Genomic DNA, 15731 nt, shown 5'->3' with positions numbered 1-15731 from the left:
CTGGCCTCCCTCATTGGGCTGTTGTGGAGATAAAGTGAGATAGCCCCATATATGCTGGGCAGATGATGGATAAACAACTGAAAACTGCTGGAAACAGTTATCTCCAGTACTCTTCCCTTACCACCTATACTTGGCCATACCTATTAGGACCATATGCTTTCTCTGACAGGGAGAGGAAAGTGTGATAATGTCCAATAAAACACTTACGCACTCAGTATATTTCCTGGTTGTTACCAAGAAGCAGCAGAAGGGGTATTTGCATTTCATAAGGTAAAAGACCTGTGAAACAATACAAACCCGCTAGGCTTGCAGAAAAATCTGACATCTCCGGAAAATACTTTGCGGGGGTTTAAGTTCCCCCCAAAATAAAGGGGGAGAAAGAGATTGAGGGGAACATTGACAAGAAGGGTGGTAGGTTGACAGATAAGGGGAGGGAGAAAGGGGGTGAGATAGAGAGGGGGTAGGTAGACAGAGAAGGAGTGGGGAGAAAGAGAGGAGGGAAACATTGACAGGAGAGTGGGTGAGAAAGAGGGGGAAGATTGTTAGAGAAAGGGAGAGAGAGAAGGAAGCAAAGGGGAGAAGGGATGCACCCTACCTGCAAGTTGCAGGTCCCCACTTGTTTAATTGACTTTTAAATATCAGAGAACCCATCCTCTTATCTATCCCATAACTGCTTTTTTTACTCTGGATTATTTGGTGAAGCGTCTTGTCAAAAGCCTTTTGAAAGTCCAAGTACATAATGTCTACCAGGTCACTGTTATCTACATGCTTGTTCACGTTCTCAAAAAACCCCAAAAGGTTGGTGAGCCAGGACTTCCCTTTGCAGAAGCCATGCTGATTTTCCCTCAGCAGGCTTTATTCATCTATGTGCCTAATAATAATATATTTGATTATAGTTTCTACTAATTTCCCAGGGACAGATGTTAGGCAAACTGGCCTGTAATTTCCTGGTTCACCTCTGGATATCTTTTAAAAAATCAGTTTAACATTTGCTATTCTCGTATTTTGGTGCACTGGCTGAATTTAGTGATAACATATATGGAATAGATGATCAATAATTTGTGGTCCCTTCTGTTCAGTTCATTGGGGCAGACCTTCCACTTTAAAAGAAGCCTTTTTGCTTTTTATAGATTCCTTGACTTGCGTTAACATACAGGCATTCTTCTGACTTTCCGAATCTGGGGAATGCATTCTATCTGGGCTTCAACGAGTGTGGTTTTAAATGGCTTCCAAGCATCCTCTGGCGACCTGACTCTCTTGTGTTTACCTTTCAGGTTTTTAAAAAACTATTCCCCTCACTTTTGTAAAGTCCCCTCTTTTGAATGTTACAGTTGTGGAGTTTAGGGGTAACTTTCCATCAACAGGAATGCTGAACTTAATAGCATTGTGGTCATTGTTCCCAATTGGTGCAACAACCTCTACATCTGTCACCAGGTCTTGAGCACCCCATAGAACCAAATCCAAGAGCCCCTCTTGTTGGCTCTGTGACCAACTGTTCCAGTGTATAGTCATGATGGCTAGGAATCTTATTTCTACAGCATGACTCGAGCACATGTTTACCCAGTCAATGTGAGAATATTTGAAGTCTCCCAGTATCATATTATCTGCTTTAGTCACCTCCTTTATTTCCTTCTCCATCTGAAGATCAGCCTCAAGGATTTGATCTGGTGGGTGATAGTACATCCCTACTTTTAAATAACCCTTATGGTCCAGTATTTCTACCCATATCGCTTCTGTTGGGGAGTTAAGTTCCCTGATGTTTTCTAACTTATTTGATTCCAAGCCCTCTTTGATGTACATCTCCCCTAACCCATCCCTCCTTGTCCTGCCTATAGAGCTTATACCCATGGATGACTGTATCCTATATTCCACCATGTTTCCCAGATACCTATTATATCTAAATTGTCATTCAGCACCAAGGTCTCCAACCCCCACCCCCCGCCTTGGAGACTGCTAATATTGGTATATAAAGGTAAGCACTGGGTCATTACTGACCCATGGGGTGATGTCACATCACGTTTACTAGGCAGACTATGTTTATGGAGTGGTTTGTCATGGAGTGATTTGTCATTGCCTTCCCCAGCCATCGACACTTTACCCCCAGCAAATTTTATCGACCTCGGAAGGATGGAAGGCTGAGTCAGTCCTGAGACGGCTATCTGAAAATGATTTCTGTCAGGATCGAACTCAGGTCATGAGCAGAGCTTTGACTGCCGTACTGCAGCTTACCACTCTGGCACAGGGCTCATGCAATTATTGCCTGGTGTTATTAACTGGTGTTAAAACTGCCACTGTAAAACACCCAGCTCTTTACCCATTGGAAGTGTCAGAGGGAATAAGTAGAGAAAAAGCATTTGTGCAGCATGTGGCCGTCATCACCCTTCCCTGCAACCACAGATTTTGGCTAGGGGAGGATGAAACACAGGTTGCCTGTAGCTCTCTCAGTGCACTCCCTTTGTGATCACGAACGAACAAACGAGGCCAGGGAATAGCAGATCTAGTGAAATAGATTCTTTATTGCTGTACACATGCTTATATATTAAGCTTTTAAATATATTATATTGCTGTTCTGAAAGGCTTTACATTCTCTTTATTTTTAAACAAAGATCAAAGAGAGGGCTGAGGCGCCATAAACAGTTAAGACAAGTAATTTTCTGTTGCCTTGCAATACAATTCTACTCATAGCCAAGAAGGACATTCAATAAGTATTCAAAAATTCATTAATTTCTTCTCTTTTGTATTTCATTGGTGGTTCTTCACTGCATGTTATGATTTTTTCCCTACTCCAAATTTGCAAAGGGCAAGAAACTAAATACTACCAGAGACAGTCGGAGCAGCAGGACAATTCAGCTGAGCCCAGAGGCAGAGTTACTAAACACATTCACAAAGAACATGTGTTCTGCATCCATCCAACATTATCTGTCTGAGCGGACCTATGCTAATGAGGAAGACACAGAAAGACTGACCAGACATCTCAGAAGCTAGCAACATTCTCAATGGCTCAACAATGTAAAAGAAATAGAAGCAATTTCAAAGGCCGAACTGCCACTGCACCATATGCTTCTTCTCACCAGTTCACTCTACCCACTTCATTTCTTACACTGTTACATGTAGAAAGGGATAACACCTAGGGTGCTTCCTGTCCTGTGCTCAGTTTTCTTTTTGCCCTCATTGTTTAAGTATATGTGTAAACTCTAAAGATGACGTACCCAGTCATTTGCTAGTGGAAATTCACAACGGATGCCACTAAAAGATTCTAATGGATAACACCAAACAAGGCCAGGAGGCAGAACAAATGAGCAGCAGCAGGAGGAAGATATAGGTTCCTTCCAATAAGCCATAAAAATGGAGAAAACCTATGCCTAGCCAATCCAGGTTTCAAGCATTCCAGGACCAAACCCTTCCAATCAGTTTTAAGGTTGCCTTTTACAAAACAAAGGGGGGAAAAACAGCACCTTTACTATGCCCATGGTTTACTGTTTTCTGCATAAATGGTTTTTTCCCCATGTATCTTTAAGATTTAAGATGCAAGAACAAAAACACAAACATTCCAAGTCACTCTTAAGGTAAAGGCTTTACTTGTCAAAGGCTGCTCGGGCCCTTAAGCCCCCTGGCTTTCTGCTCCAAATTAGGTTGTGCTTTCTGAAAACATGAGTTGTACAGATTTATGTGGGCTCAAAGGAAACTTATTTAGAAACCTAAAGTTTACTATGGGACATTCTGTGCTTTCTCAAGCACAGAGTGTTAAGTTACCACAACCCCTTTACAAGATCCTAATTAGAGGAGACATCACATAAATGTGATCAGTATACTAGCCTCCAGACAGAGCCGAGATATGGCCAATACTTCAGTTCTGCTAAAGTACCTCAGTGGTGACATGAGTTGTCACATCAACAAACAGAAGAAAGAATCCAACATAACGTTCTCATTTCATCACAACCTTGACCACAATGGTGAAACAAATTGTTGACCTTACTTATGGCATCAGTGCATGGAAAGCGGAAATAATGAGGGCCTAATAAGCAGTTTGCAAGAGGCACACCTCCACTGCACAATCATCATTCAAGACAATCCTAAGTGGTCCTCCTTATTGTCGAACCTACATTTTTAGAACATAATTTTAGATAGGTAATGAGGTACAAAGCTCATTCATGATCTTGGCCAGAGTTAAAGTTTCCACATTAGGCTTTGTTTTGGATTTTTCATAGTCTTCCCCAACCCCCCTAAAATTCCTACCCTCTCTAGAGAGACAATTGTCAACATTTCGAAGTAGAGCTTACTAAGAAAATTTAGACAGCCATCCTAGAAAAACCGTAACCTTTCTTTGTGATGAGCAGACATTTTCCTGACTTCAACCATGGGAAGGAAAGATAGGACAAATGTTTGGGGTTTGGCTGTAATGGGCACTAGGCAGTCAAGTGGAATTAGCAGTCTAGGTGTCTGCTAACCGTGGCTTTCCTAGATTCTGGGCCCTCAGAGCAGACCCTCCCCTAATATCAGCGTCATGACAAGCCTACTGTATATTAATAACACAGGGGAAATAAGAGGGACTTTGTAACTAATATTAGCTGAGAGTACTTATATCCCTGCCCCGCTTAGCATGCTGATGTTCACTAGTCCCCAGACAGCATTCATTCAGAATGGAAGACTGCACATGTCCAACTTGACCCAAACGCTATTCTTCCCTCTCTGTAATCCTATCAGTCTGACACAATCAGTCCAGAGATTTGTTGTCAATATGCCTATGCAGATCACAGTATCCTGCTTGTCCATAAGATTGTGTCAAATGACCCCATCCCTCTATGGACCTAACATTCACATCATACATTTGCACAGAGGTCCATATATGCAATCCTCAACATGCACAGATCCAAATGTAGGTCCTTATGTAAATGTGCAATTCAATGCATTGACCTTGGGAAAGGCAACAGGGCAGAGCCAGTTGATTTCAATTCCCACTTCACCCCCAGACACACAGAGTATCAGTGTCTATACAATGCTAGTTTCCATTTCCATCGCAAAAGGGGGAGAATGCTGTTTTCATCATGGTATTCTGCAAACACACCACACACAACCAGCCTGTACCACGCCTGGAACACTTTCTAGCACAACCTGAAGGAATTTCTAAAGTCTTCAGTCCAATGAAATCTAAAAAATGCCATTTCTACACTTGCAATGGCAGATACACAACTGAATCTGAAGTTCCTGACAGACCTCCCTATTAGAGTTCCTCCTGCAAAAGCAGCAATAGTAAAGGTGGCCAAGTGTGTCTGGACCCAATAACAAAAGTCAAACCATGCTATTCGGTGGAACACTGTAGAAGAGGCAGAACAGAAAAGGGGAATGAAAACAAGTCTGCCAAAGAATAAGGCAACTGGATTAGAAAGCCAAGGTCCTTACTTGCTCCTATTTTGAAAATCTGGAAGGCAAAGATGCAGGATGGAGAGGGAAACAGCCATTACTGGACGGCAAGGGGCCGCAAGCAAAAAGGCAGCCTCCCCATAGCCCTGTAAAAGGGTCTGTTTCCTTGCTTATCCTGCAAAACAGGGACCATGAAATACGGGCTGATTTGTTCCTTGTATTTCACCTGCTTTAATTTCCTTGCAGGAAGCTATTGTGTCAAAGCTCTGCAGGTGGCACCAGCTCTCAACAGATATTGCTGGGCCTGTAACATTTGGCAGTAGCGACGTTTGCCGTTAAGTCAGGCTTGCTAGTTGTCAATCAGTGCTGACGTGGAAATGCAATGGTATTCTCAAAGCTGTACTGCTCCTTGAGACTTTGGCTATTGGGAGAAGAACGAATGAGCCAGCATGCAATTTTTAGGATACCGATAAATTAGAAATGGAAGCCATGCACAGAAGAGGACTGCGCTACAGATTTGGGACGGGGTGGGTGTGCACGCATGCACACAAGGGGGGGAGATGAGTAAACTTGAGAATGAAACTCCGATCCGCCATGAAGTCACACAAAGAGACGGCCCAGATTAACATTCAAGCCCTATGGTGGCCAGAAGATTATCCAGGGCTTCCAGTTTCTGGTTAGCTTCTTCAATGGCACTGTAGGTTTGCACGTTGCTGGTTATGTGGAAACGGATGTCATCAATAAGGGGGATGGAGTCTGTCTCTTGCCGTTCCTCCACTGCCTCGGCATTCTCCTTCACTGCCACCGCAAACTCCTCAAGCTCCACCAGCTGAGGTAAAAAAGAAACAATGTGTGGTAATGAAACAAGCAGACTGATACCCAGAAGCATCTCTTCCCATCATCCTGTTTCCGTTTGTATTTTAAACTAGTAACAGCAGTAGAGAAAGAATTCTGGTTCACACTGCACAGTTCTGTACCAGATGGGCACAAAATACACACACAAAAAAGTGCACACTAAAAGTATAACATTGCATTTCAGAACAGAGGAAAGAATGATCTGCGAGTACAATATGCTACACAAAAGGGCGCCTCTCTCACAAGAGGCCTAGTTTGGCTCTGCTTCCCAAGGAACAGGCAGGCAACAGGAATTATTATGTCATTGGTATGCTGCCTCTCCAGAAAAACTGCTCGAGGGGGGACTTTGGTCTGGGTTGCAGCTGTGCTGTAAAAAGTGAGGACACATTAGCCATCGAAAGGCCTTCCACTCACGAATTCTGACCCTTTCCCCTCCCCCTTTTAAACTGCACTGAATGAACCCCCCCTCCTTCTTCAAGCTTCCATAATGTGAAGATCCATTTCACATCCACTGCAGACCACAAGCCATTAAGCCACACCCACTTGGTCAGAATATGATTATGGACTGTGGCAAATACCACTTTACTAGCTGCACGCCTTTGTGGTTACTGATGCTATGGCAAGTCTTATGCTTGAGTTGCATCTCTGTGAAGTGGGAATAATGTTTTTAAAACACAAATGTCTGCTGTCAGGAAAAGGATGAGGGCTGAGAGCCCATTATCAAACCTACCAAAGGCCACAACAAACATGCTTTTGTGCAAGTTAAACCCTTGTTTCCAAATTCCACTACACATCCCACCCTCCCCCAACCAGGGCCGAAGACCTCTTGTACTAGCATGACCAGTGAGCAACAGGAGAGCCTCCCAGACTGTAAGAATGGCGAGGTTAATGCAGCAAGCCCTCATTTCTGCATAACAATCAAAGTGACTAAGAAATCAATTGCGAGTCCATGAAAAAAAAATACATTTGGGCTTGTTTTGGGGTGGGGAGTGGAAGGGAGAAGAAATAATGTGGATATAAAAGGGAAACTGTTAAGAAATTATTTTCTTTAGCACGCTTTCACAAGCAGGGAAGAATTTCACACCTTCCTCAAAGCCTGTTAAGCAAAGGAGGCTGCAGCTCATGTGGGAGTTCTAATTAGAGCCATTTATAAAAACCAGTGAATTGACTGGTCTCCAAAAACACTTAGCAGAAGCAAGGGTGTGCCTGCCACAGGGGGTCTGTCTATACTACAGCTGGCTGACTGTGAGGCAGGATGGAAAGGAACAGCTTATTCCTCCAATGGTCTGAGTGTATTTTAATACTGCCCATTCATTTAAAGCATCACAATTTGGGATTAATTTCTGCATCAGTTTAGTTAGGGCAATTTTAAGTACGCCCCCCCACTCCACAAAATCCTTATGCAAAGTGGAAGATGGCATAAAACAGTTCTGGGATTCAGACCATAGAGTATGTGTGCTCTACTGGTGACTTAAGTCTGCATGTAATTCGAACTGGGTTAACAACCCCCTTCCTCCACACTACAAGGTTTTAGGCTAGTTCTTCCAGCCAGGGTTTTTAATCAAGTAGGATACAGCAACGTTCAACCCTTATTGAAAAACTAGACTACAAGGTTTCTTTGAAGAAGCTTACTGTACTGTTATTTACCATATGGCAAAAGTGGATGGCATCTGGTGCTGTGGTATGAAGTTTAGTAGCACATCTGGAGAGTCCTTCTCCAAAAATGCCAAGGGAGCCATCACATTTCAGGATCACACAGGACCCTGAGCATCTACATCCGGCAAGTCAAGTTAACCCAAGTGATTAACTAAGACATGGCCACTTGATTCAGAAGGTCATGGACTTGCCTCTGAGCTAGGGCTGCTCCGCTCTCCCATTTAGAGGGAACATTTTATGCGTTCAGAACAAATGGACTCTTTCAGTACAAAAATGTTAAGGTAAACTGAAAAGTATCCCCACAATGCAAGGTAGGAACAAGGCTGGGAGAACAGTGACTTGCCTAAAGCAACCTATCAAATCTTTGGGCAAGATTAACAACAACAAAAAACCCCAAAACCCTCTTCATCACTAAGCCACACCTGCTCTTCAGGAAACTGGGTGGTCAAGCCCCTCTACTGAACTACAGTAGCCCTAATGGCCCCACAGCTGATTTTTAAACACTGAGAGAGGCAATCATGGGTCTCCTGAACAACATGAAGTTCCACCCTCAGCCTGCAAGCACCCTCTGCTGAACCTCCACATTCAGTCCACTTCAATTGTGATCACCAAAGGGGAGGGGCCATGGCTCAGTGGTAGAGCATCTGCTTGGCATGCAGAAGGTCCCAGGTCCAATCCCCGGCATATCCAGTTAAAGCAGGGATGGGGAACCTCAGGCCCGGGGGCCGTATGCGGCCGAGGACATTTTCTGCGGCCCTCGGGAGCTCTGGGGCCGGGTGTGTGTGTGTGTGTGGGGAAGGCGTGGAGGTTGGGGCCTGGTTGCTTGGGGCCGGCGTGCACAGGTGTGTGTGTGTGGGGGGAAGGCTTTTCTTTCTTTTCTTCTTCGTTTTCTGTCACTCTCCTTTCTCTCCCTCTTTTTCTGTCTCTTTGTCTGCCTCCCTCCATCCTTTTCTTTCTTTCTCCCCTCCCTCCATTTCTTTCTCCCTTTCTCTCTCTTTCCCCCTCCCTCCCTTTTGCTCTTTCTCTGTTTTCATTCCTTCCTCCCTTCCTTCCCTGTGGATCGGCTGCCTCCTGGCGCCTCATTTGCTCAGGCCTACCGCTGGCTGCCCTCCCGCCTGGGAGCGGGGGAGGACGAGGGAGCAGGGGCGCCCTCCAGGCCTTCTCTGTGTGGTCTTCCATGGGGTTGCCAACCTCAAGGTGGTGGCTGGAGACATGGAAATCGTAGTCTCCCCCCCCCCCGGGAGATCTACACCTGGTTATGGCCCCCGAATAATGTTGTAAATGCGCAAATGGCCCTTAGCAGGAAGACACCCCTGAGTTAAAGGGACTAGGCAAGTAGGTAATGTGAAAGACCTCAGCCTGAGACTCTGTAGAGCTGCTGCTGGTCTGAGTAGACAATACTGACTTTGATGGACCAGGGGACTGATTCAGTATAAGGCAGCTTCATGGGTTCATGTGTGATGTTTACTAGGCAGACTATGTATACCATCACAAGTTATTGGAAATATGGCTTCCTTCCCTCTTATCAGATCTAAAAAGGACTTAGAAGAAACAAGCATCTACTTGTTGGCTGTCATTCAACCTACCTCAGGAAACCTTCCCAAATTACCTTTTCAATTATCTTTGCCATGTACTCTGTGCACTGGTCTTCCAGCCGGGTCAGCTGGAACAGCTTTGCAACCTTCCAGATGCTGACGACATTGTCTTCCTCAAGAACCTGGGCCAAAGTCCTCCCACAGAGTCGTTTGAGCCCAGGTAACAGGTACATGTCTGCGACACAAAGCACATCATAGGCATTCTCGGGAGACAGCTGCCAAGGGAAAAGAAAGGAGCTCAGCATCTATCAAAACCAAAGTCCTACCTTGACAACAAGCTACTTCTCATTGTCGCTCATTCATCTTTGGGAATTGATAACTTATAATTCTACATCGAGTTAAAGCATCATGTGTCACCTCGATCACATGTGTCCGTGCATGCACCCCGTTGTAGTTTTAGCTGCCAAAATTCAGGCCGTAGCCACTGTAAAACCATTCTACTATGAGATGTTGAAGTCTGGATGACCTCCGGTTGCAGGTCAGTCACCAAATACAACTGCATATGTTATTTATTCACATTATTTACAATCTGCCTTTCTCATGAAGACTCAAGACCAACTGCCCAATGCAAATCAATGCAATCAATAGAATGATATATCTAATAAGCAATGCAATAGGATTAGGAAATGTATTTTGAAATGAAAGAGTTGCCAGAACAACAGATAAGCACTAAACATGCGTATGTAATGAGCTGACAGGGAACAGTGATGGCCTTAGGGATGACAGTGGGACACAGAGAAGAAGACCTGTTAGATACGAGGGACTCATACTACAGGTCAAGGATTTTGGGAAGAGAGGGGAAAGACTTCAGTTCTACAATCAGCTCTTGATATGTGTGTAAAACGTGAATCTTGAGCTCTGTGGTAGCTTTAAGCTACTCGCCTTATTGTTGATCAATTTTTCTCTAATAAATCAGACAGGAAACTGGAATATTGGGAAGCTTTAAAAAAACACAAAAAACAAAAACGACAAAGCCCCACTGATACAACCAGGGAATTCCAGGTTCTCACAAAGCAGGAATCAGAGAACCTGGCGGTGATCAGATATAGAAGAAAGTCAATTCAGCTGCCAAAAATGCTTTCATCCATCTTCATTTAGCCCAAAGGATGGCTCCTGATCTTGACCGAGCTGCTCTCGCCATATGGATCCATGCCTGAAAGCTAGACTACTGTAATGCCTATGAAGATAACTTGGAAGCTTCAGCTGGTATGCAATGCTGAGGCTTGATTCCACTCAAGAGCTAGGTAGAGTATGCATATTGTCCAGCCTCCCTCACAATCCCAGTTCTGCAAGCCCCGCCTTCAGAGGCGAGGGGTGTAGCAGACGGGGCCTTTTCCAGTAGTGGCACCTCTTATAGAATGCCCATTCCCTTGAGGCTTGTCTGGTGCTTACGCTGCTTTCTTGTAGGTGCCAGACAAAAATATTTCTGCTGACCCAGGCTTTTAATTAAAGGGTTTTGAGTATGCTTTTAGTCTGAAAACTTATTTTAAGCATAATGGTCTATGTTTTTATGCTGTGGCTGAATTTGTAATGCTGGAGTTTAGTTCATAGCTTTTAATGTTTTGTAAGCTGCCTCAGGCAGGTTTTACGTAAAGAAATCACAAAATTGTCTAAATAAACAAATATACCTATACAATTGCTCCATTGATTACCAATCAGTTTCTGGGCTCCTTTTTAGTTGCCGGTTATTTCCCGTAAAGTCCTCCGTAGCCTAGGACCCACATATCTGCCAGACTGCCTCTCCTGATATCCTCTGCTAGGACTGCATTATTCATCTGAGCAAAACCTTCTGAAGGGGCCACCCTGTAGATGGGTAAAACTGCTGCCAGTATGTAAGCATTCTCTGTTGTTGCTCTCACTTGCTGGAATAATCTGCCCCAGTACTTTGAGTGTATGTCAGAAAAGAGGTACACATTCACTTTAAATAAAAGATTTCTTTTACATAGAGCTGCAATAGGCACAAGCAAAACAAATTCTGAATCAAGAACAACTGGGCCACTTTATATCACAAAATAGTAGTATAAGAAGCAGAAGAAGTAGAAAAAGTAGAAGAGTTGTTTTTTATACTCCAATTTTATCTGCCTTTAAGGAGTCTCAAACCAGCTTACAATCATGTTCCCTTCCACTCCCCACAACAGACACCTTGTGAGGTAGGTGGGGGCTAAAAGAAAGAACTGTGACTAGCCCAAGGTCATCCAGCAGGCTTCATGTGGAGGAGTGGGGAAACCAACTCAGTTCTCCAGATTGGAGTCCACTACTCTTAGCCAATACACCGTGCTGGCTCTCCATTTCCACACACAGTTTCTAGGGCCATCTTCTACATTCACATGCCAGCAGACATGTTATGGTTTCGCTCAAAAGAGTGACATCTGAAAATGGTAAGGAAGTAGACTACAAAACCAAAGGGGGGGTAGTGCAAGACATTACGCTAATACAGAACTGAGCATGTGTGGATTTGCAGGGGAAGAATCAGCAAGTGGGGGACATGCTTAGCCCTTCCCCTCTCACCAATTATTCTCTGCGACTGACCCCCCATCATATTTGAAATGACTGTCTAGCATGGGAAAGAAGCTTGCTTTTATTGCTGTTTGTTTCTCTAGACTGAGCCTCAGCACTAAAAACCGCCTCCAGGACTGCGCTCTGGCTTTTGTATAAATAGACACATTCACATTCTTTTGTGACTAAGGAACAATGTTTTCAACAATTCCTGTGAAATCATGAGTGAACATTGTGGGGTGATGGTGTAGTCACACAGCGCTTCTTGAACTATACCCTATGAGCTGGATCCAACATAAATCTAGGAGCCACCCTCAAAGAACCACCTTTGAATAAGCTGTACAGATGGCACACATCATCAAAACCTTTTGAAGCCTGCCCTTACACCAGGATCATTCCAAAAATCATCCCAAAAATTCAAGATCTGTGCTCCTGAACCAGTATTTGTTTAGCTTACTGGTCAAATGTAAATAAATTCATTTGTGCAGATACAGTGGGACTTAGCCCACCTTTCTTCAATAATTCTATCCACCCTTCTCCTCCAGACAACTGACTCAGTCCACAACAGGTAAACCCACCACCCACTTCCAACTACTTCAGCTCCAGGATGCCTGGTTTAAACTTTTGCTGCCGGTTCCTTGCTGAGCTCATTTCTTTCCCCCCCCTCCTTCCTGCTCTCTTTAAGCCACCCATCCATGCAGAAGGAAATTCCAGAATATAACACCAAGACTAATCTGACCTTCTTTTCCTCTTTGCCTTGTCTGTATAAATCCTTGATGTTTAATTGAGACCATGTGTCATTAACCTGAGTCCTCTTGCAAGCAGTTCTGCTGCTGTTCACATGGGAGAGGAAATGAAAACAGCCGCGCTCTTCTGTATTTCCCCACCAAGGTTTTCTAAAATTAGGTTATATATAACTGTAGAAACTAAATGTTTTGCTGTTTTTATTGCTACTTTGGCAACGGTGAAAGTAAACAATACACATTAATTTATTGCTTTTTTAACACAGATTTTGGTTGTGCTCTGCAGCTTTTTAATAGTGTTTCCCCCCCGGTTTAATTGATGTTCTACATTTGCACCCTTTTGGGGGGGGGGGTGAACCACCTTGGGCATTCTCCAGAATGGAATGCTGGGGCATAAGGTGAGAAAATAAAAGAGGATTTCTATTTGCGACCAACAGAGTTTATATTTGAATTGTTTTTAATGAACTGGTGCAAGCTAGAATGGCATAGTACAGTTCTACCAGCCATTTCACTGGAAGACCCGCTAGGTTACACAAAGAGGCTGCAGTTTAAGGATATACTTGTGCTAAATGCAGAGTGGATAAAAATCAATTTAAAAAAATTAAAAAACAGATTTTTAAAATTTAAATCAGATTTTCAAAAATTTTAAACAGTTTTTAAAAAAAATAAAATGCTTTTGGAGAAATCTATTCAAATATCATTTAAGTTGTTTTCTGTTTAAGACACATTGTAGTCCAAAGGTTATTCATTATGAAATAAGGATTCCTTTTTAATTATGTAGCATGGAACTGTATGTTCATGCAATATGTTTTAATTTGTTGGTAAATGAACTCCAGTAACCCATTCGCAATGTCATGTTCTTCTAGAGGTTTCTGGAAGAGTATTTTGGGCAATTTTTTCCATCAAGATGCTTGGTTTTGCAGTACTTAAAACTGTGAATTTGTGTCTGCAGAGATAACATGCCTCTTCTTCACAGTAAAAATGTTATAAAATAAACAGAGTTGAGAAAAAGACCTTAATCCTGCTGCTCCTTTACAAATCTATGTACACAGAATCAACCCTATACCTCTTAAGTGCTAAGTTTCAAGAAGTTCAATGAATAGAAGATTATTTGGAGTGGAATAGATCTGTACAAGGATCTAATTCTGAGAAGGGAGGGGCAAGCAGTAAAATGAAGGTGAAACCTTTTGAGTAGAATACTCCACAAATCTTGGGATCTTTGCGTGTATAGACTAAGGTTTATCATATTATTCTCTCCCCGAAGGAGAAAATATATAATGGCAGCAGGCCATAAAAGACCTCGTTTGACGGGGTTGCTAGGTCCCTTTGCTCCACCGGCGGGAGTTTTGCGGGAGTGTGGCTGAGGGTACGCAACTCACAAGCGACTTGCACACCGCGGCAACGTCACTTCCGGGTTTACCGCATCACTTCTGGGTAAACCTGACAGTAATATCAGCGCATTGCACGCCTCCCCTTCTGCCTGGCCCTCTTTTGCCTGCGATCAGCTGAGGGTCGGTAGGCAGCCTGGTGGATTGGCGGGCAACTGGCACAGGGCAAACCTACAGTTTGGGAATGCTTTAATGAAGTTCCTCTACCTATGGGTAAAGGCAGGCATGTGTGCAAAATGCCAACACTGCATCAAAGAAATGCAAGTGGCCCAAATGAAATAGATAGAAATACAGAGATAGTTCACATCGCAATAATTTCATAATCATCTAATAGTATAACCAAATCAGCAATTTTCGATACAACTGTAAAACTAATCTGAAAAGTTATTATTCTAAAAATGAAACCTTCATCTGGTTGTAAATATTAAGATTATACCAGCAAGAATGAGCTTTATGTAGAAAACTAGTGATTTACATCGTGATTTAAATTGTGATTTAAATCAAACCCACCCTGGCTAAATGTGTACTGATCTTAGTGGTACAGATGTCTGGTTGATGCATATCTGGCCAATATCCTCCAGTGACAATCCATGGAAACTGATGAAGATGCCAAACACTGCACCAGGCCAAAAAATCAAAGATTTACCCACTGCCACCTCTTCAAAACAAAACAAGTCTTTTGAAAAAAACACCTGTAATTCTAATACCGGGTCCATTACTTTATCCACCTCTTTCCACCACCCCCATTCTAGCAATTCAGAGGTTAGCAATTCAGAGGTTTGCAATGTTTGACCCAAAATTAATCTATAGTCATCACCGAGCTGAAAAGTTTAAAATATGAAACAATGAAATTTACTAGGGATTACTTAAATGAAGAAAAAGAGGGAGGACCTAGGAGGATGCCAAATGCTGAAGCCACGGCCAGGCATTCATAAAGATAGTATAGATGTCCACATGCATAAATGCAAAGAGATCCTCCTTCTGGATGGAGCACAGGTGGACAACTAGTAAGCACCGAATCTAATACAGCAAGTACCTCAAGCACAGGAAAGTCCATCATGAGCCCAAATCCAAAGTGTGGTACAACCCCATAAAAGAGGGGCTTCAGCTATGCTACAGGGAAGCCTGGGCTTTTTTCTTTTCTTTTTAAAGGGGAAGGGGGAGGGAGGGAGGAGGGCTGTCTCAAGCTTCCCTAATCTAACTGAAGGAAAACAAGGACAGATGGCTGTTTGGCAGCTTCACTCTTGCCCTGCTGGAAGGCAGACTGATGGGAAAGAGAAGATATCTGGCCTTACAGAGCAAAAGCAGGCTCAGGCCACACCTCATCCCTTACAGGACAGAATCACAAATAATCCCCATTGAGTGGAACCGCTTCCAAAGGCACACAGATTTAAAGTTCGCATGCAGGACCTGCTGCCGTTGGACAAATTATATCTCAGCCTCCTGTCACATCAGAATAAATACTTGTAATCTATTTGATAAAAAGCTGTCGTCATCAAGATGAACCACAAACAAGGAAGGCAGCTCTCCAGAAGAGCCAAACAATGCCTTCTAAAAGTCCTTCTAAATGGAAGAAAGCCTTAGCTCTTTTGCAGCTCTGGAAATGTTTCTGCTTTCCAGCAAATGGTTGTCTGAGT

General features: G+C 43.3%; 1 protein-coding gene across 1 annotated transcript in view; it reads right to left on the bottom strand.

The window, feature by feature from the left end:
- Window positions 1–5953: 5953 nt before the first annotated feature.
- Window positions 5954–15731, bottom strand: part of ABTB1 (ankyrin repeat and BTB domain containing 1) — a 50000-nt gene continuing 40222 nt past the window's right edge. The window contains exons 11-12 of the mRNA XM_056857415.1: window positions 9482–9682; window positions 5954–6190 (exon numbers count right to left, since the gene is read on the bottom strand). Coding sequence (XP_056713393.1) covers window positions 5984–6190; window positions 9482–9682 — 408 coding nt within the window. The 3' untranslated portion in view covers window positions 5954–5983. The remainder of the gene's footprint in view (window positions 6191–9481; window positions 9683–15731) is intronic.

This window comes from Euleptes europaea, chromosome 1 (genome assembly GCF_029931775.1).
Source record: "Euleptes europaea isolate rEulEur1 chromosome 1, rEulEur1.hap1, whole genome shotgun sequence".
NCBI lineage: Eukaryota > Metazoa > Chordata > Lepidosauria > Squamata > Sphaerodactylidae > Euleptes > Euleptes europaea.
Note: the sequence above shows the minus strand (reverse complement) of the source record. Positions and strands in the feature narration are given on the sequence as shown.